This window comes from Diospyros lotus, chromosome 13 (assembly GCF_014633365.1).
Source record: "Diospyros lotus cultivar Yz01 chromosome 13, ASM1463336v1, whole genome shotgun sequence".
NCBI lineage: Eukaryota > Viridiplantae > Streptophyta > Magnoliopsida > Ericales > Ebenaceae > Diospyros > Diospyros lotus.
Genome location: NC_068350.1, coordinates 7,368,285 through 7,389,363, shown reverse-complemented (window position 1 = coordinate 7,389,363; position 21,079 = coordinate 7,368,285). Strand labels below are relative to the sequence as shown.

At 35.6% G+C, this 21,079-nt stretch overlaps 2 protein-coding genes across 9 annotated transcripts in view; both read right to left on the bottom strand.

The window, feature by feature from the left end:
* Positions 1-1,648: 1,648 nt before the first annotated feature.
* LOC127788293 (WRKY transcription factor 44-like) lies at positions 1,649-7,042 on the bottom strand. 8 transcript variants are annotated; one of them, XM_052316419.1, is made up of 8 exons: positions 6,854-7,042; positions 5,642-5,883; positions 5,474-5,555; positions 4,403-4,724; positions 4,164-4,304; positions 3,280-3,857; positions 2,961-3,113; positions 1,649-2,197 (listed from the first exon to the last, which is right to left on the bottom strand). In XM_052316419.1, exons 4-8 carry the CDS (start codon positions 4,604-4,606, stop codon positions 1,996-1,998), a joined length of 1,278 nt encoding a protein of 425 aa, XP_052172379.1. In that variant the 5' UTR covers positions 4,607-4,724; positions 5,474-5,555; positions 5,642-5,883; positions 6,854-7,042; the 3' UTR covers positions 1,649-1,995. The 8 variants fall into 8 exon arrangements, with proteins under 8 accessions (XP_052172379.1, XP_052172377.1, XP_052172380.1 ...); XM_052316417.1 differs by lacking the exon at positions 5,474-5,555; XM_052316420.1 differs by lacking the exon at positions 5,474-5,555 and having other exon boundaries at positions 4,403-4,718.
* A 1,878-nt stretch (positions 7,043-8,920) lies between these two features.
* Positions 8,921-21,079, bottom strand: part of LOC127788608 (adenylate kinase-like) — a 30,377-nt gene continuing 18,218 nt past the window's right edge. Inside the window, exon 4 of the mRNA XM_052317085.1 lies at positions 8,921-9,358. Coding sequence (XP_052173045.1) covers positions 9,209-9,358 — 150 coding nt within the window. The 3' untranslated portion in view covers positions 8,921-9,208. The remainder of the gene's footprint in view (positions 9,359-21,079) is intronic.

Sequence of the window (21,079 nt, the reverse complement as noted above, 5' to 3'; positions counted from 1 at the left end):
TAAGAAAAACTATCATCAACAATTTTTACTCTTGCAATTTCATAGCCATTAACATCAAAAATAGTACAAAATTCACCTTTAAAATGTAATTTGTAACCCTTCTTTAACATTTTAGCCACACTCAACAAATTTTGATCAAGGGTAAGAACATAAAGAACATTCAAGATGAACTTTGTACCTTCTTTAGTATTAATAACAACAGTTCCTTTGCTTTCAGTTTGTACAAGATCTCCATTTCCCAATTTCACCTTGATTTTATAGGATCTGTCAAGTGAATTAAACATGTTAATATCAGTTGCCATATGGCTTGTGCAGCCACTATCAACAAGCCATAGGTTGCTGCCATGTGACTGAGAAGATGTAATTGCCATAAACAAACGTTTCTCAGGTTGTGGTTGATCATCGGCCATATTTGCTTGTTCCACAGGTTGTTGATCAGTTTGCTCCATCTTTAATCTACAATACCTTTCAATATACCCATACTTCTTGCAATATATATCTATATTGGTACTCAGGTTTTTGTTCTTTTACAAGTTCCATAGGATGGGTACTTACCTTTGTTGTGAAATTCTTTTGAGCTTTCCCTTTATTGTGCTTGTCACCAATAGATTTTCTTCCCACCATACTTAATTCTTACCTTTATACTTCATCACAAATGCTCCTTCAATGCTCTCTTCTAACCTCATAGAGGCCATCTGTTCTTGTGCTTGCTATTTGCTGATTAGCTTTGCAATTGACAATAGTTTCAAGTTACAAGATTCTTCAATTGCGGAAATCTTGGACTCAAATCTCTTAGGGAAGCTGATCAACATTTTCTCCACCACCTCGAGTCTTCAAAATCCTCACCATAAAGTCAAATTTGATTTACAAGCTACATGAGTTTTGAAGAATGCTCCTTAACTGTCTCCCTATCTTTCATTCTTAACATTTCAAACTCTCTTTTCTAGCAACTTGATTGACTTTACCTTGTCACTACCTTCAAACGCTTCCTTCAATTTATCCCATGCTTCCTTTGGTGATTTTTAAGCCATTATCTTTGTGAAAATTACATATGATATTGCTGAGTGTATACAGGTCAATGCCTTGGGTTTTCTAGCCACATCTTCTTCATGTTTCTTAATTTGTACCGGTGTTGGATTTTGCACAAGAGAAGCAGGATCAACTTCACTCTCTACAATTCCCACAAACTCAAGGCCTTTAGGGAGGCTTTCATCTCGATAGCCCAAAGTTGATAATTTTCTCTTGTAAAAATAGGAGGACTAAGAGCGGAAAAATGATTTGAGGCCATTAAAAAAACAGCTCACAAACTCTATTATATTTCTTGTAAAAACACTCACAGCCCCTCAATTGAAGAAGGCTTTGATACTAATTGTAGAAAAAATTGCCACGAAAAAAAAAAAAAAAACACAGTTTTTATTCCATTGAAATATGCTATATGACACTAAGAAAAGTCTCAATGCGTCAACACAGTAGATGAAATTGGTAGCTAGATAAAGGCAGAGGTGTTTACAAAGGTTTCAAATTTTTTTTCTAAAAAGAGCATATCAAGTTATTCATGGTGTGCCGTCTATAGAAAGGACGGATAACAACTCAAAGTAATAAACCAGAACAATATATCAAGTCTTTATCCCATTATAGGGGTTGGCTATATGAATTCTAGCTATAACAACTCCGGAATATGAACATGTATTTACATAAGATGTAACATATGGTTCAACCACACATTTGACAACTCTATTCACTAAATCATGTGGGAATATATTAGACAGGAACTATATGCATAAAGTAGAAAACCAGAAGCAGTGTAAAGATAATAGAATTGCACATTTGACATACATATAGTTATTCACACAGAGAATAGGAAAATGTCATCTTCATGAAGAAGCCTTCACTTGTAGAATTCAAAGACGATAAGACATATTGGAGTGGCTCACTATCATGGAATTTTAGATGCTCATAAGCTCGATCTGGTTCTTCAGAACTACATAATATTGTTCACGATGTGTTCTTTGAGGTTGTTGCAGCCTGTGAATGTGATTCCCGTTCAGATGCCAGCATTGTATTCATACTTTTGCTAGCGGGCATTTCATGGTTGTGCTTTCCCTCATATGTTGTGATAAATGCTGTTGGATCATCCGAGGCACTTTCAACATGCATGCACGCATTGCATGTCACATTTGCGCATCTGTAGTAGACTCTGCATGGCTATGGTTATCAAATTCTCTATTTAATGGCATGCATACATGCCATAAGAAAGAATAAGAAACATAGTGAGTTTAAATGAAACAAAAATACTATTCGATTTCAGCTTCTTAATGATTGTAGTGTCAGTAGTCCTATATATAAAGACAAGAATAATGATGCTATAATAATATATAAAACCTAATAGGAAAATCATGTAAACCTGGGTTTTATCTTTTAGATATTTAGTGACTGCTCATTGAGGTCAACGAGTAAACGGTATTTTACAAGCCCCAGATTATTCCAAGAATGTAAGAACCTTTTAACCGTTTGACTTGTTTTTTATTAGCCAGCCTCATATTAATCCAAGAGAAAGAAAGGAAAATAAATATTTTTATGTGCATGTAAAAGTACACATAGACTAAGTAATTTCATTTTTGCCTCCACCTAATTCTTTTTGGTTGAAGGATTTGAGTTCCAAACAATCGTAAACAATTTGAGTTATTCTCCGGAACCAGGGACTTGAATGGAGATAACCTATCAGAATATGCATGGTAAGAAAGAAACTTGTTGAAAAGTTAAATGTGACAAGATCCTGAAATCTCCAGCTGGATAAAGGATCAAATTACATAGGAAAACACTTCCAGTTCTAACATTAGGTTATAGAATGATGAGACTCGACTCGTTTTTGACCTATATGTTGTAATTTTCTCAAATGAATACCCAGATGCATAACTAAACATCAACTTCAGCTAAATGGTAAGTGCGGATTTACCAACCTGGGATATGGATATCCTTTCATGACTTTCTGTCGATATTTTATCCAGCAAAAGCCATCATCACCAACAATCTCAGACTCCTTCGAACTCTGCACCACAGCACATGGCTGTTGAACTCCTCCTCCTGATATGTCTGGTTCATTTTCATTTTTTCTGTAGGAAAGATAACAAAATCAGCTGAACAAAATTAATGTATGTAGAAAAAAAGGAACAAAGAAAAGAGCATTCTAATTCTGATGACGCAGAAAACTGTTCTTTGAACCATAGTAAAAGACTATTGAAACATGCACCACCATATTGAAGTTCCATCAATTCTAACCTTCTCTTGCATTTTGGTTCATCATCCTCTGCCTCCCACAACTTGCTTCCTTCTTCACAATCCCCAGTAACACCAGAATAATTCTCAGGAGTCCTGACAGCAGTATTCAGAGCTCCAGCAAGAACTGGCTCATAAGCTAACGGAGCTTTGCTTGAATAAGTTGAATGGGTCCGTAATCCAAGGTCATTTCTGTAATTGAGTTGGTTAATGCATGATGGGTTGTTTGTCTCGCCAGATACAAATCCCTGACCTTGTCTCCCTGATGTGTGGCGTTTGGGAGGTGATGGCTTTGCGTGGTTGTGCTCTCCCTGGTATACAATTTCTGCTATCTGGCCATCTAATAACCGCTCTAACTTCTTTTTGACTGGGCAAGTTGGATGTGTGCACTTATAGTAACTTCTTGGATACTCACTTCCTTTAACCTGCTTTTGCCCATATTTCCTCCAATTATATCCGTCAGAAGGAGGTCGATCTCCATTACCAGTGAGTGGCAAAGATGTTCTATCTTGTTCCATGTTCTCTACTGACATCTTTGAAGCATTGGTAATCTTCTCTCTATCTGGTTGCAACGAGAACTTCTGTTGAAGATTCGGGCTAAGATCAGATCTGGAATGGTACTTAAATCGGTTTGAAGTTTGAACACAGGCCTCAGTGTGAGGTAAGGCTTGTTTGTGACCAATATTTGAGTTTCCCCGGATTCAAGAAATGGCAGACTTGTTTTTATATTTCGATTAAGGGTTTAGACAGTTATATAGCAAGTTTTTACTTCTATGCATTTGCACAAGTTTTTTGGTTTGGGATGGAAACTCTGAGAGAATAATTTACATGAAAATTATCAAGAAAAGATCAAATGCAACCTCTAATCAACATTCAGAGATACTAACCGTATTTTGTAAGGAAGAAAATGTTTTCTTTGTTGCAACCTCTGCTAGGGGTTTGTGATCCAAGGTGTCTTTGCTGTCTGAATATAGAACCTTGTCCAGCTTATCAGATGGATAACAAACATCAGCGGCACATACCTCTGCCTGAAATTAGGATGGCTCTAACATCAGAAAAGAATGTTCAGAAGAAACTCATGAACTATGAGATCACTAGAACGCGGAGGGGGGCCTGAAGAAATTACCTCAACTGAAGCCTGGTTTGCCACCGGCTTGAACCTCAGAGTCTTTGGTCTAATGGCAGTAACTGCAGTTTCAGAACAGGCACTAGAGGGTGAGGAATTAATGGTCCCAGAAAGGAGGTTGGAAAAGGAACTAAAACTGGAGCAAGTAGGCCTTGATGCAACCGGTTTAGCTATAACTGTTCTCTCTGCGTCTTTGATCTCCATTATCAATCCTTATAAGAAGTTCTTATTCAAGTATGATGGCTCCTAATATGTTGAAGTTAAATGATGATCTGGTTCTCAACCATCATAAGATCTCTCCAAATTAGATTCCTGCCTGCAGCTATCAGAAAAAAGGAGTAAAAATATGCATGGAATGAGGTGATAAACCAAATGGCTATCAGCTTCTTGCTATTTGTACACAGAAAATTAATTTCTTCACAGCTGCATTATAATTGTAACATGTTAATATCACTGGAGGCTAGGAAAAGCAAATCTATTTACAGAGAACAAAATGATGTTACTCTGTTACTTTTAAGTTGCAGAAATAATGGTTTGTCCGTCATGATTAGTAATTAACCCTGCTTTAAAACATGTTGTACCTGACATCAATGTTAATGCCCCAACAAGTCTTTGACATACACTAGACGTAAAAATCAGTAACCCAAGTGGACACACCCTAGGTTTTGAGCCTAACAGGACTAACTTCCCTCCAAAATAGCATGCAACTTTGAGAGGGGAAGAAGGGGAAACAGAAAGATAACCAGGAAAGTCCTGATTTCATACCATATACTTTTGAGAAAGAACATTTTTTAATCACTAAATGGTGTACATTGCAGAAGATAAGGAACGAACTTACTAAGAAACATGTATCGGGGGTTTAACACATTAGCTGGTATGGCCTGATCATGTGCAAGTTGCAATAAGTAGAATTTTATGTACCTTCATTCCAAGGACATACAAACTCTCATGATCAGTCCTTGAAGGTACTAGAATAGTACATCATTATCTGCAACCCTAAGAATACAAACACTTTTGATGAAGTAAATGTAGGATAACATTTTAGGATTTTGTTCTGCTGCCTTAAGATACCTTGCTCTGTAGGAGCACCTTCTTGTGTGGTTATTTGAGCACTTAATCACCAGTCACTACTAAGAAACTGCAATTTTAACACCTAGCAGCACCATACACAAACCTCTTAAAATTGATGACAGTAGAGCATTATAGGGAAAGAAGGGAAAAGCCATTTTCTATATCCACCTTTTGTGTGCACTTCTTTTTTGAAGTGTGTAGGATGCCTTGTGTTGGCATTGTTGCCTCTTAAAATTGGGCCCTTTCCTTGAAATCAAAGCCACTCAACCTCAAGGTCTTTCTCTGGTAGGTAGATTATCCATGAAGCAGTTTCTCCCCATTAGAAAGAGATTTGCCTTCAGCTTTGGAATTTGAAGAATTGGGCTTATTACCAATCCCTCAACCTACATATGAATACCACCATTATTTGCCTAAAGAGAACAAAATATAGTCCGATCAGTCTTCCCTTACAGCATATTATCTGAAAAGGAAACCAATTAACATCCATATGCAGATAGAGAGTGCAATGAGCAATCTGTCTTCGAAGAAGGAAGGATTAAAATTAAAATGGTAGCAATATAGATTTTAGATGGTGGAATGGCAAAAAGAATTATTAGTTTCACCATTCAAGCTCTTAGTTTTCTTCCCACTGGTTCTTGAATAATCAAATGTAGTCCAACAAAAAAAAAAAAGAAAAAAGGAATCCCTCCTTGAATCTCCCATCTTATGTAGCATGATAAACCAATTTGTCTCTGAAGGTACAAGAGATTCATACATACAGTGTTGCGGAAACTACACCTCAAGTACACAAGTAGCCACAATCCACATTCACCCCATATTTACCCCCTTGATGTAAACTTTCACCAGCAGGCCAGCACTCATATTTTTCTAAACCTAAGAACCCGTTCTCTTAGTTTCTTGAATGCTTGTTAGAACTCAGAAAATAGGCAATTGAATATGTCGATTCAAGCCAGACTTGAGCATATTTCTTGTCCAAATTAATGAGTGTGGTAACTTTCACTTAATTTGTTGAAGCCAACAACCTTTTCAAAGTTCCGTAATACCACCTTATTGGCACAGTGTTAAGCAAAAGGATCACATGGACAATAGAACTTTTCCTACAACAATCAACCAAATCCATCTTTATCCCAACACCTTAGAAATAAAAATTTACATGCCCAATCCCTAAATGTCCATTGCAAATAAACAATTAGGATAGAAACAGAAACACATCCCAACAAGTAAAAAATTAACGAAAGAGACCACAGATCAAAGCCAAAAGCACCCACAAAAGATTAGTAGGAACAAGCAAGACATGCAGAATCAATAACAAATAAACTTGATTTGCCCCAATTATCTTAGTTTCTAACCGGCTTTCAAATCTGAAGAATCAGAACCCACCTCTTCTTGAATAACTTGACCCAATATATAATATGTACACGAAGAGAATCAACACTTGACCCAATAGAGAGAGAGAGAGAGAGAGAACTTCAATCTTTGCATTCCATGCTGCGGTAAAGTCATCAAAGGAGCTTACTCTCTTCCTTTTGTAAAGAGAGAAATAACTTCAATCTTTGCATTCCATGCTGCGGTAAAGTGTCATCAAATGAGCTTGCTCTCTTCCTTTTGTAATGATAGGCCATCTGTACGTCATGACGTTTTAATTAAAGCGATTGTTAAATATTTAAAGAAAAAATGATATAGAAATTTTCACATCATTGTTCTTCTCCTCTGCCACTATAATTTAACATTTTTCGAAACCGATTCAAAGCCCAAATTTTTATATGCTTATTTGATATGTATAGACTTAAATTTGTTTTGGAATGAATTCAAAGAATTAATAGTGATTGCATGTTTTTTTTTTTATAAAAAGAATAAAATTAAATTAAGATAGTTACTTTTTCTACAAGTATCTTGGGAAAAAAATTAGTATTTGTAGTTCTAATTGATAATAATATAAAAAATTGAATCTAAACTTTTGAATAACATACGATGACATTATCATAAAATAAATAGAGCTCAAATATCTTCAATTTATATAACCAATCTTAAATTAAAAGTTATTGTACAAGAATTTGTATATAAAAGGCTTGCTATTATCCCCTCAATTTAACAATTGTTAAATCATATTTCCTTGCTTTAAATTGTATAGATATAGTAGATATGTGTGTGTGTGTGTTGGGGGATCTTGGGATGATATTGCGGTTGGTGGGCAATGGCAATGGCCAACTACCTGTCCCTGGCTTGGGTTACAAGGCACGAGGCGTACGGAAATGAGGGAAGGAAGCTATCAAATCCAGAACTGGGGCTGCTATTTTCAAAATCTATTTTATTCTGCATAAGAAAAAATAATTCATAAGTAGTTGAGTTTGAGTGTACTGAGTACGAAATGAGAAATTAAACGATTTGCATTGAAGATTTTGATGTTTTTCGTGGATTTCGAGGATTAGTTGAGACACCCGAAAGAGGAAAGTTAGTTGGGCAGATACACACACGTGGGCACTGTCCTCCTCGTAGTTGGTGCTCCCCACGTGCAAAACAAAATAGTATTTTTATTGTACTATCCTTAATTCGCCATTGAATTTGATTGCTGCTTGGAGTCTGGCCATTGGCCAAATGTTCTATTATTCATTTCACTCTTTTCCATTTCTTGACTTGATTTTTTTTTTTTTAAAAAAAAAAAGAACTTGTCAAAATATGTATTATAATTATTAAGTAAAAATCAATATACATATATATATATATATTACCAAATTATATTACTTGAACTTACAAAAAAAAAAAAAAAAACTAACGTAAATAGATTTATCAATCAACATTTGTATTTTTTAAAATTTCTGAACTGATAGTAAAGATTATGCGATATATTCAATTTTATTTTTTCAACATAAACAAACCTTAAAAGCACATCAAAAAAATATATTTTCCCAACTAAAAAAGCACATTGAGCATAAATTTTAAAACATGAGCACATAAAAAAGTGACAACAAACCCTAAAGGAAGCCTTTTCAAATCACTTTAATAAATATTTGCCTTTTCCTTACATTACATGGACATGGAGACTTGTAAACCATGTCGTCATCTTAAATAAAAGTTCTATATAAAATTTATCTGTATGTATGTGATTGTTATCCAAATAATAAAGAGAATTTCATTAGAGATTTTTGTGTAGGAAACATCAATTGTGCAATCAAAGTAGTGTAATTTTGACTTGGGAATGAATATAACTATATTTCATTTCACACTGACCCGTAGAAACTAAAACCACTACTAATAAAGATGTTATTTATAGCCGCCTAGTGAAGTGTACTTCCAAATAGAAGTTCAAGTTTCGTATATTTCAGTTGCTTCCCTATCAAGTCTTTAAGTCTCGGGGTGGTATAATCTATTATTTAACGAAATAACTAGTGAAGGGGCTCTTAAAAAGGAATTCATAGGGCCCCACAAAGTCCACAAACCACCAAAAACTCCTCAAAAACCATAGAAACTACTTAATTATAAAATCCCAACATTCTTATGCTCTCCTATTAGCTTACAACAACAGAACCATGGGTAAAACAAATGCCCAAAACCCAGATAGGTAGCTACCATGATAACATGGCTGGCTGGCTGGCTGGCTGCGCTAACAACCAGATTGTTTTTATTTCCCTTGCAGATATCTAAAATCAAAATAATGCCCTCAACATTCTGCAAAATTGCTTGGCATGCGTCTTGTTCGCGCAAAGAATGATCGTGTACAAATTGATTAACAGCAGTTTATGCTGCCGCAGAATGCTTCTCTTCATGGCCATCGAGGTCGAGGTTAAGGGCTTCCAGCAATCTAGGCCATGATTCTGGGATCCCTCCGGGAAGATCAAACTCTAGCAATTTTCCTTGATTGCGGTAATACTCCTCCAAGGGCTGACTCTGTAAATGAAAATGAATGCCAAAGAATCATTCGATAAACCAAGTTCCATGATAATTATAAAAGCGGTTCAGGCCTAGAGGGCTCAGAACCAGATTATAACTCCACATTCATACTCTTGTTTGTGAGAACTACATGATTTATAATAGTACTCATAAACACAACTTTACTGCTTGTAAGGTAATGTTTTGATTAACTGCTACAGTGTTTAAAATGAAACAAGGAGCATGATCATGGGATTACCGGAGAGGGGGAAGGATGGGTGGGAGAGTCAAAGAAAAAAGAAATAGGCACCATAAGGAGAGACTTTGTTCTTTCTTAGAAGAGAGCAATATGGCTAAGGGCATCTCCAACCCTTTACCCCAAACTTACCCCAAATTTGGGGTAAGATCCAATTCCTCTCCAACCAAATTTGGGGTAAAGGAATATTTTATTTCTTTTTTCTTTATTTTTTGATTCTAAACATTCTTTTATAATGTAAATTATTTACTTATTTATTATATATCAATTTAAATTATTACCTAAAAGTTACATAATTAACTAAAAAAATTAATTATCAATAATATTAAAAAATAAAAACATTACATTTACTATCTCAATCAACAAAACATTACATTGAACACGACAAAATTAAGAAAATATTATTACATATAATGTAAAAATCTTCACCACACAAACGTAAAGTCGAACATACAATAAAACTTAATTCTCGGAATTAGTATATTCATCGCACAAATGATCAATTAAGGCATCTTGAAGTACAATGTGAGCCTCTTTATCCTTGATTTGTCTATGACGAGCAAGAAATCCTTCAAAGCGAGAATTTTCATCACTTAGCATCTTGACTTCTGGAATTGGTGCTTCCATCCAATCTTAAATTGGTGCATCAACATTACGCTCATCCTCTACAATCATGTTGTGCATAATAATGCACGTAGTCATTATGTCACGTAATACATGTTTGTGCCAGAAACGTGTCGGTCCTGCCACAATTGCAAAGCGAGATTGCAAAACGCCAAATGCACGTTCTACGTCTTTTCTACATGCTTCCTGCTTCATGGCGAATAATTTTTTTTTTGGACCGCGTGGATCATAAATTGTTTGCACAAGGATAGACCATTTTGGGTATATACTATCAGCTAGATAATAACCCATGCTATATTCTTTTCCTCAAATAACATAATGAGCAGGAGGAGCAATACTTTCAGCGAGGTTAGCAAAAAGATGGGACGGGACGCCTCCAACACATTAATATTGTTGTTTGACCCTAGCATGCCAAAATATGCATACCATATCCAAAGATCATAATCAGCTAAAGCCTCGAGGATAATGCTTGGGGATTCACTACGACCTGCATATTGTCCTGCCCAAGCCGTTGGACAATTTTTTCACCTCCAATGCATACAATATAAGCTACCCAACATCCCTAGAAAGCCACGTTGTTTACCGACATTGAGTAGCCTTGCAACATCATTGGAGTTGGGCGATCTTAAATAACATTCTGCAAATACTTCCACAACAGCACGACAAAATCTCTTCAAACTTTCAATTGCTGTGGATTCTCCTATTTTAATGTATTCATCAGTGGCATCTGCAGCTACACCATATGCCAAAATTCGAAACACAGCCGTTATCTTCTAAAGAGATGACAATCCAAGTCTTCCTATACTATCCCTTTTTTGCACAAAGTAGTTGTCATAACTTTTCACGGCTCTAACAATTCGTAAAAATAAATTTCGAGACATATGAAATTTTCGACGAAACATCTCTTCATTGTAACGTGGATTCTCGACAAAATAGTCATTGAACAAGTTTGCACCAGCAATCTCTCAGTCACGATTGATCACTATATGACTAGGAATCGAGCCTCCATGCATTGGTAAGCATGCTTTTTGTTGATTGAGATAGTGAGCAATAAAGAGATTGTTGTTGGAAATTAGGCGAATTGCTGCATCCTCTTCTGCATCAATCGCTTCAAGATTAGCCTGAAATTGTACTTCATTATCACTTTCACCATCGGATAACGAAGAAGAAGAAACATAGGAGGGACCTCCAGCAGTGAAACTCATTATTTAGTGATAAACTCATAAGATATCTTGGATAAGTCACCCCATCCGTTGGATTGGATTTGACAAGATCTTAGCCTTACAACACTATTGTTGAAAAAAAAATCATTACTTTTTGAATAGATAAGATATCTTGGATAAGTCACCCCATCCGTTAGATTGGATTTGACAAGATCTTAGCCTTACAACACTATTGTTGAAAAAAAAAAATCATTACTTTTTGAATAGATAAGATATCTTGGATAAGTCACCCCATCCGTTGGATTGGATTTGACAATATCCTAGCCCTACAATCCATATAAAAAAAAAAAATCATTACTTTTTGAATAGATAAGATATCTTGGATAAGTCACCCCATCCGTTGGATTGGATTTGACAAGATCTTAGCCTTACAACACTATTGTTGAAAAAAAAATCATTACTTTTTGAATAGATAAGATATCTTGAATAAGTTACCCTATCCGTTGGATTGGATTTGACAAGATCTTAGCCTTACAACACTATTGTTGAAAAAAAAAATCATTACTTTTTGAATAGATAAGATATCTTGGATAAGTCACCCCATCCGTTGGATTAGATTTGATAAGATCTTAGCCCTACAATTCATATCTAAATCAAATCTTATAATTACCTTCTTTTTTGTCTATAAATATGACATCTCTTTAGTATCACATTTACTCTATCCCAAACCTTCTCCTAAAAATGACTTTTGTCCAACGAAGTTCTTCATACTCACACGAAGAAGATATACATCTATGTCGTGTGTATCTTAATGTTTCGCAAAATCCGATTACAGGTATCAACCAGTCTAGGGATCAGTTCTGGTCTCAAATTGAAGGTGAGTATAACAACACACTTCCAAGTTCTATAACTCAGGCTCGAAATAAAAAATCATTACAGAAGAGAATGCAAGTTATCTTGGCTGCAGTTAGCAAAATGCGGGGATGTGTTCGGCAAGTAGAAAATTTGAATCAAAGTGGTGCTGCGGAACAAGATATTGTGAGTATTATTTGTAACATTAGTTTACAATATTATATTTAAATGAACATAACATTACATTTGCATTATTCTGTAGATGTTTCGAGCCAAGATGTTGTTAGCAAAAGATAAAAACTACAAGAAAGGATTCAAATTTGATCATGTCTGGCCTCTCCTCAAAGATATTGAAAAATTTGGAGGTGATGTTAACACAACAACAATCCTTCATCGACCATGTGGAATTAGTGCATCATCAGAAGGAGAATCTCCAACTTCAGAGTACTACCCGTCATCACAACCAACATCTCCTGGATTGTCTTCGTTTTCTCTAGATATAAATGAAAAAGGTGATGAAAGTCCTTCTACTCAACGACCCATAGGGGTAAAAAAGGAAAAAATGAAAAGGAAAACTGATGAAGACAATACAAAATTTATTGAAGCTATTAAGGAAGAAAATCGACAACTTGCCAACATTTTAAAAAAGAGCAGCGAGGATAGACAACAGATTTATCAAATCCAAATGATCCGAGCACAAAATGAGTCAAGAAAGTTGGCCATGGCTGAATATCGCGAGGAAAATAAGATCTTATTGAAAGATTTGACATCCATAGATGATCCAAATCTACGGGAATATTTTCGAACTGAACAAATGAAAATTTTACAGAAAAGGACTCAACAACAAGCTGGCAGATCTCAAAGTACCCCTGGTTCTTTTGGCCAATTTTTCAATGATATTGGAGGATCCGGAAGTGATTTACCAGATTATTAAATTATTGTCTTTGTTTATGTAATATTTCAAATTCAATAATATTTAGTTTTCAATATGTATGATGTTGTAGTGTTTATTCAGCTTATTTTTAATTATTGTGTCTGTAAATTTTATTTAGTAATTTTTAATTTAATATATTTAATAATTATTAATCAATTATTATTTAGTAATTTCTAATTTAGTGCATTTATTAATTATTATTCATTAATTGATTATAATTTATTAATATTATTTAAATATTGTTAATACTAATAATAAGTAAATAAAAATATATAAAAGTGGGACACAAAAGGAATTCAATTTTGTTATAGTTAAAATGGGGGGAGGGGGGATAGGAATAAACATATTACCCCAAATTTGGGGTCAAGGAATAGTGTAACCCCAAATTTGGGACAATACTATTCACAACCCCAAATTTGGGGTAGGATTTGAGGGTGGGTTGGAGAGGGTTTTACCCCAAATTTGGGGTTGGGTTGGAGATGGTCTACGCAGCTGAAATGTGTTCCCATTATTGTGGGGATGCGGCAAATTTAGCTTGGGACTGAGATAATAAGAAAGGCATGATACATTTGAGTTTAAAACCAAAATTATGCTACTTCAGAAAGCAGAACGAAGAAAGAGGATGTTGCCCCAAACTGACAAGGATAAACAACAGAAATCACCGATACAGAAACCACCAGTACAATATTATATATTTTATATTTTATTTGATTAGATTGCTTGGATTCAAAGATGGATTCTTCTTCTAATGTTGATGCTACTAATATTCATTCGGAGGAAAACTTGGAAATTGTGGAGATATGTCATGAAAATTAATACTTCTCAAAAGGGAGGGGGGAACATTCAATGGCAATGTGACTTTTGCAATGAGAAGAAGTCTCTCTCATATACAAGGATTAGAGTTCACTTCCTAAAAATATCAGGAGAAGGTGTTGCACCTTGAAAGAAAATTCTAGGAAGTGATTTCATTGAGGTAAAAAAGTTAGATGATGAAGCTAAAAAAATAGCAAAGAATGGGTTGCTTGGATTCAAAGATGGATTCTTCTTCTAATGTTGATGCTACTAATATTCATTCGGAGGAAAACTTGGAAATTGTGGAGATATGTCATCAAAATTAATACTTCTCAAAAGGGAGGGGGGAACATTCAATGGCAATGTGACTTTTGCAATGAGAAGAAGTCTCTCACATACAAGGATTAGAGTTCACTTGCTAAAAATATCAGGAGAAGGTGTTGCACCTTGTAAGAAAATTCTAGGAAGTGATTTCATTGAGGTACAAAAGTTAGATGATGAAGCTAAAAAAATAGCAAAGAAGAATGGGCCGAAAAAAATTCCTTTGCCTCCTCAGAGCAGTTCATCAAAGACTATGGGATCAGGACCATTAGCAGGCTATGTACAAGGAAGTGTTGGCTCAAAAAAGAGAACACTTGTGACTAAAAGTGGTGGCAAAAGTAGTTCTCTTTCCAAAGCTTTTAATATGCAAGCTCGTAATGAATTGCATGCTCACATTGCTAGAATGTTTTATTCAGCTGGCTTACTGTTTCATCTTGCGAGGAATCCATATTATATGAGTTCTTATACATATGCAGCTGCTAATGCAATTCCTGGTTATTTGCCTCCTGGATATAATTTGTTGAGGACTAGTTTGCTCCAACAAGAAAAGGCACATGTTGACAGATTGTTACAGCCCATCAAAGGAACCTGGAAGGTAAAGGGCATTAGTATCATGAGTGATGCAACGAGCGACTCACAAAGGAGATCATAATTAATTTTATGGCACTTTCAGATGGTCGGCCCATGTTTCTGAAAGCTGTTGACTGTTCAGGGGAAGTTAAAGATAAGAAATTTATTGTTGATTTGATACAAGAGGTGATCAATGAGATTGGGGCTGATAATGTGATTCAGGTAATTACTGATAATGCCAGAAATTGTAAAGGTGCTGGGCAAATCATCGAAGGATTATTTCCAAATATTTTTTTGGACTCCTTGCGTGGTTCATACGTTGAACTTGGCATTGAAAAATATTTGTGCAGCCAGGAATCATGAAAATAATCAAGTTACCTATGATGCATGCAGTTGGATTACAGAAATTGATGACGATGCTTGCCAAATTAAAAATTTCATCATGAATCATTCTATGAGATTGGCAATTTTTAATGAGTTTGTTCCATTGAAGTTGTTATCTGTTGCAGATACACGGTTTGCAACAACTATAGTCATGTTAAAAAGGCTCAAGCTTATCAAGCATGGTCTGCAATCAATGGTGATCAGTGACAAATGGTCATGCTACCGAGCAGATTATATGATTAAGTCATGGTTTGTGAGGGACAAGATTTTGGATGAACTTTGGTGGGATGGTGTTGATTGTATACTTGTGTTCACAACACCTATATATGATATGATTAGAGATTGTGACACAAATAGACCTTGTCTCCATTTAATGCACGAGATGTGGGATTCTATGATTGAAAATGTGAAGTAGGCAATATACAGGCATGAGGGGAAAAGGCTAACTGAATGATCCATCTTTTATGATGTGGTGTATGACATACTTGTTGATCATTGAACAAAAAATAATACACCAGTCTGTTGTTTAGCTCATTCTTTGAATCCAAGGTTAGTCTTTATATCTTTTTAGTTTAATTTTATACTGAGTTTTTGTTTGTCATTTATATTCAAACTGAATTTTATCTTTTTTTCCTTTTTACTCTATGTTTTACTAAAGGTTTTACAGTGAAAAGAGGCTCCAAGAAGATCCAAATCCAATTGCTCCACATAAGAATTTGGACGTAAACAAAGAATGGGGAAAGTGTATGAAAAGATATTTTTCTGACAACGAGGAACATGTCAAGAGTAGCTACTGGATTTACAGATTTTTCATTCATGAGGGGAGTGTACTCAATGGATCCCATTACATCGTGGAGCCTCCATGGTTCTTCAGCTCCTTTGCTTTAGGGGTTAGCATTTAGATTTACTTATGCAGCCATCATCCTCTTCATGTTGTGAAAGAAATTGGAGTACTTACTCTTTTGTGCATTCCATGAAGAGAAACAATATGACTACAAAGTGTGCCAAAGATTTGGTTTTATTTTCTTCTTTTGTCAAGAAAATCCCCACAATATATGCAAGGAGAGACTAAGATGTGGGATATAGCTGGGGATTCATTTGATTCATTTGGGGATGTTGGGATGCTTGAAATTGCTAATCTTTCTCTGGATACCAGACTTGGACGGTGTGATTTTCGTAGAAGGTATTGATGATGTAAATGAAGTTCAAGATGAAGCAGCTAAAACCCGGTGTATGAAGGAATAAAGGATTGATTTACATTTTGTGTTTACATATTTCCTAACTCTAGTCTTTATTTTATTTTATTTTTTGAATTCTAGATACTGGTTTTAGATCTTTTGGTGTTTAAATTCAAAATGAGTAATGAGATTAAAGTTATTTATCTGGAATTTCGTATTTTGGATATTAAATGCATATTTATGAGTTTAGAATATAATTTTGCTATTCTATTATGTCACTAGAAATACAAAAAATCTAGTTTATTAACTAACGTATCCCAACCATGTCGTGTCCTAATATTTTGAAAAATGTTGTGTCCCGTGTCCCCAAGTCCATGATTCTTAGGTTTTTCTCTTCTACTAACCTAAAGAATATTGAGTCTCTCCATGCAAACAAAACTATTCAAAGAGTTAACCAGCCTTAAGGAACCAGTGAATTGAGTATCCAAGACTTCAAACCCATAGAAATCAACTCAAATCGTCAGGCTTCACTGCAATCTTAGGTATTTTTGTTTCTTTCTTTTTTTGGTCCATAAGCTTTATCCTTAGATTGTCTTGTTAGTTGCATAATAGGACTACATTTTTTAGTTTTAAGGCGACAGGCGAACCTACTGCTGCAAGATGGAGGTTCACCGGCGCCTCCCACATGCTGGCAAGTGGCCGCATGTGTGGCTCATAGTCTGGCAAACAGGCCTTGCATGTGGGTGCGCAGGACCTACCTCCAGCAACCTGTTTTGATTGACACTAGAGGTAGGCGAACCAGTTCCAGCAACTTTGACCTCCAGAGACTGAGTTTTCATTGGTTTTCTATTTTTTTGTGCTTGCTGTTCATTTTTTTGGTTTATTTGTCCATTGAGTTGGTTCTTTTTTTCGCTAAGAGCAATGGCATTATGTTCTTTCTCCTTGCTTGGTTTTCTTTGTTTATTTGGTTACTTGGTTTTTATTGTGTACTCTATGTAATGTACTTGTGCAAGTGCAACCTGCTAACACCAGTTTGCTTGAAATTTTTATATGAAATAATTATATTAGTATTTAACATAATCATTATATTATACTATGTTCAACGTCTTTATTGTATTTGTAACTATATAAGTATACATTGTCTTATCTTCTTGCTGTTGTTGGTCCAGTCTTCAAACAATACACTGTTGCAGCTTGTTCAATGTTTATAACTTTATGTTAACTGCTTATATTTTTATAACTTTATAATTTATATTATATTAAATATTGTTGTTGTCCAGTCCAAATAAGACATCTTTATATTATATTTTAATTATTATCTCTTTTGCAATATGTTTTTAATGACTTTTTGATACTTTTTTTTTTTTAACTTTTGCTAATTGTTGTCCTGTTTGCTTTTTTAAAAAAAATGGTTTTGTTTTGTGTTTTGTCAACGTGTTCCTATTGTCTTTTTTTTTTTTTGGGGGGGGGGGGGGGGGGACATTAAAGTAATTTTATGCTTTTTCTTTCTTCTAATGGTTTATTTATTTTTTATAACATTTAGGCTTGAATTAAATGGTTAGTGTAGAGAATTCTGGGATCTCTACTCAGAAAAGATCCGGCTTGGAAATATTGCCATTTGGCATATCCAAACAATAGGAACAAGGTTGCTTGTAATTTTTGTGGAAAAGTCACAAAAGGGTGACTATATCAATCTAAAGAACACATTGTTGGTGGCTTTAGAAATACAACAGGATGCTAGAAGTGTCCAGCTCATGTGTGTGAGGAGATAAAAAATTTCATGTTGAAAAAGGCCAAAGAAAGTATGGACCTTATGGGAATTAATGATTTTGATGTTATTGGGGATGAAGAGAAGGAAATTGAGGTAAAAAATACAATCTAAAGAGACAAGGTTTGTTTCAAGTTCTCGAGTAACAATAAATTTGTCAACACAAAGAAGGCAAAACCAAAGGGCCCTATGGATTTATATTTCACTCCTAATCCACAGAAAGTTGTACAGGATAGGAGAGACGGAAAGATGAAACAAGTGGTCATCAATGAAGCATGTAAAAAGGAGTTAAGGGACAGGACATTTATAGAAATTGCCATGTGGTTTTATGATGCTGACATACCATTTAATGCTGCACAATTAGAAAGTTTTGCAGTAGCAGTTGAAGCAATTGGGCAACATGGTCCTGATTTTAAGTCACCTAGTTACCATGAGCTAAGAGTTCCTTTGTTGAAGAAGCAAGTTGATAACACCAAACAAATGCCCAAGGCTCATAAAGAAGATAGGGCAAAAAATGGATGCTCAATTCTTTCTGATGGTTGGAGGGATTCAATTTTGAATAGAGACATCAAAATTTTTTTAGTGAACTCTCCAAGAGGATCAGTGTTCATCAAATCAATTGATGTCTCTAATGTCGTGGAGAATGCCGAGAAGTTGTGTCATTTACTTAATGATATGGTGGAACAAATTGGTGAGGCAAATGTGGTTCAAGCGGTGACAGACAGTGCCTACAACTATGTTGCTGCAGGTATATATTTTAGATTCTTAATTTCGTATTCATCTTTAAACATGTTTTCTAATTTAATTAACTTAAAAAGTAGTTAATATATCCAAAATTTTCTATTTGCATCAGCCAAAATGTTAAGAGGCAAGAAGACCACATTTATATTGGACTCCATATGCAGCCCATTGCATTGATTTGATGTTGGAGGATATTTAGTTTCCTACAGTTCATCAAACCTTGACGAGGGCTATATTTTTTTTAGTGGTTATATTGTGACAATTTACCAGACAGAACTAAAAAGGTTGCAGTTACAAGATTCACTACAGCCATTCTAACACTTAAATCATTGCATATTCACAGAAAAAACTTGAGGAAGATGTTTACTTCTGAAGAATGGAACACTAGTAAGTGGGCAAAGGAGCAAGCAGGTAAAAGAGCTGCTAGCAGTGTACTGATGATTACATTTTTCGAGGAATATAGTTGAAATTCTTAAATTTCCTAGCCCCCTTATTCGCACATTCGTTTGGTGCAGAGAATAAGCCACTATGGGTTATATTTATGAGGCAATGGATAGAGATTGCAATGTCCTTCCATGATGACGACTCTTAAGTATGGACATATTTTTTATACAATTGACAATAGGTGGTCTTCCCAACTCCATCAGCCAGAATTTTCTTATTGAAACCCTAACATCAACCGAGAGAAGACATCACAACAGGGTTGTATGATTGTCTCCAAAGGTTAGTGCAAAGTATTGAGTTGCAAGGCAAAATTTCTGATGAGCTAGTCAAGTATAGGAATGCAGAAGGCTCTGAGAGAGAGAGAGAGCTAAAAGGCAAAGTAAAAAAAGCCACCAAGTAATATCTAAATTACTTTTCTAATTATTTTTTGCAAAAGTAGTTTTCTAAGTTAAGAGTTTATTTAATAAACAACCGAGTGGTGGACTATGTATGGATCAACTCCAAACTTACAAGAGTTTGTTGTTAGGATTTTAAGTCTCGCATGCAGTGCTTCAAGGTGTGAGAGAAATTGGAATATGTTTTAAGCATGTAAGCGACCACTATTACCTATTTGGTGGTGTTTGTTTTATTTTTATTTAATTGATAGCTCATAGTTATACTCTTTAAGTTTTTTTTTAATTTAGGCAGCTTCATAGCAAAGGGAGAAATAGGTTTGCACAAGAGCGGCTAAATAATTTGGTTTTTGTAAAGTACAATTGGGGATTGAATCATCAATTTGATGTGTGATACTGTTGATCCCATTCTTTTGAATGACATTGATAATAGTAATAAGTGGTTGATTATAAGAATGGAAGATAATTCTGATGACAAATTCATTTTTGAGGATGAGCCTTTGACATGGGATGATGTTGCTAGGGCTTCTAGTGTCAATGATCCCATCCATCAAACAAGATCAAAGTCACATGCTGCTTCAGCTTCATCATCAAAAAGAAAGAGTGTTACGTCATCTAGGTCCACTCTATTGTAACTCATAGATGAGAAGGAGCCTAATCTGGTGGATTCGGATGAAAAAAATATTGATGTGTTCAATGAAGAAAATGAAGAGGAAGAAGATTTTAAACTAGAATTTGATGAGGAATGAGAAAATAGAGCAATTTGTAACTTTTTACATATGATTGTGAGTCTGAGATGATAGATTATGATTCGAAGCAGTGAACTAAAAGGCAGCCAAGGCAGCCGCCTAGGAGCTAGGCGGCCCTTGGCTGCCACGATTAAGCCCTAGTCAGCACCCCTAGGCGCCAGGCCCATCAATTGGGCCCGATTGGCGCCTAGGCGGCCAAGGCAGCGCCTAGCCGCCTGGGCTGCCTACCTGCTTGGGTTGTGTGCGGCCTGGGCCGATTATGTTTTAGCTTCCCTCTCTCTCTCATCATTACTCTATCTCTCGCCGCTTTCCCCTTCTCTCTCACTTTCCCGTTCACTCCCTAGTCAGACTTGTCGCCACCAATCTCATCATTTTTGTGTCTCTCGCCGCCGATCAGGCCGTTTTCTCCCGCCAGTTCTCGCTCTTCTTCCTCCAGTAAGTATGGCCATCTTCCTCCTTCCTCATTGCTACTTGCTGCGTCATCTTTGTCCTTGCTCGTTGCTGAAGCAGCAAGCAGCTACGAGCAAGGACGCTTGCTGTAGCAGCAACAAGGAAGTCCTTGCGAAGTTGC

Bases quoted from the DNA above. Each gene is read 5' to 3' on its own strand.
- LOC127788293 (XM_052316419.1), bottom strand. From the start codon at position 4,606: ATGGAGATCAAAGACGCAGAGAGAACAGTTATAGCTAAACCGGTTGCA. The intron at 4,305-4,402 runs GTAATTTCTTCA...TCCTAATTTCAG, and splicing joins CAAACCAGGCTTCAGTTGAG to GCAGAGGTATGTGCCGCTGA. The intron at 3,114-3,279 runs GTTAGAATTGAT...TCTTTCCTACAG, and splicing joins GAACCAAAATGCAAGAGAAG to AAAAAATGAAAATGAACCAG.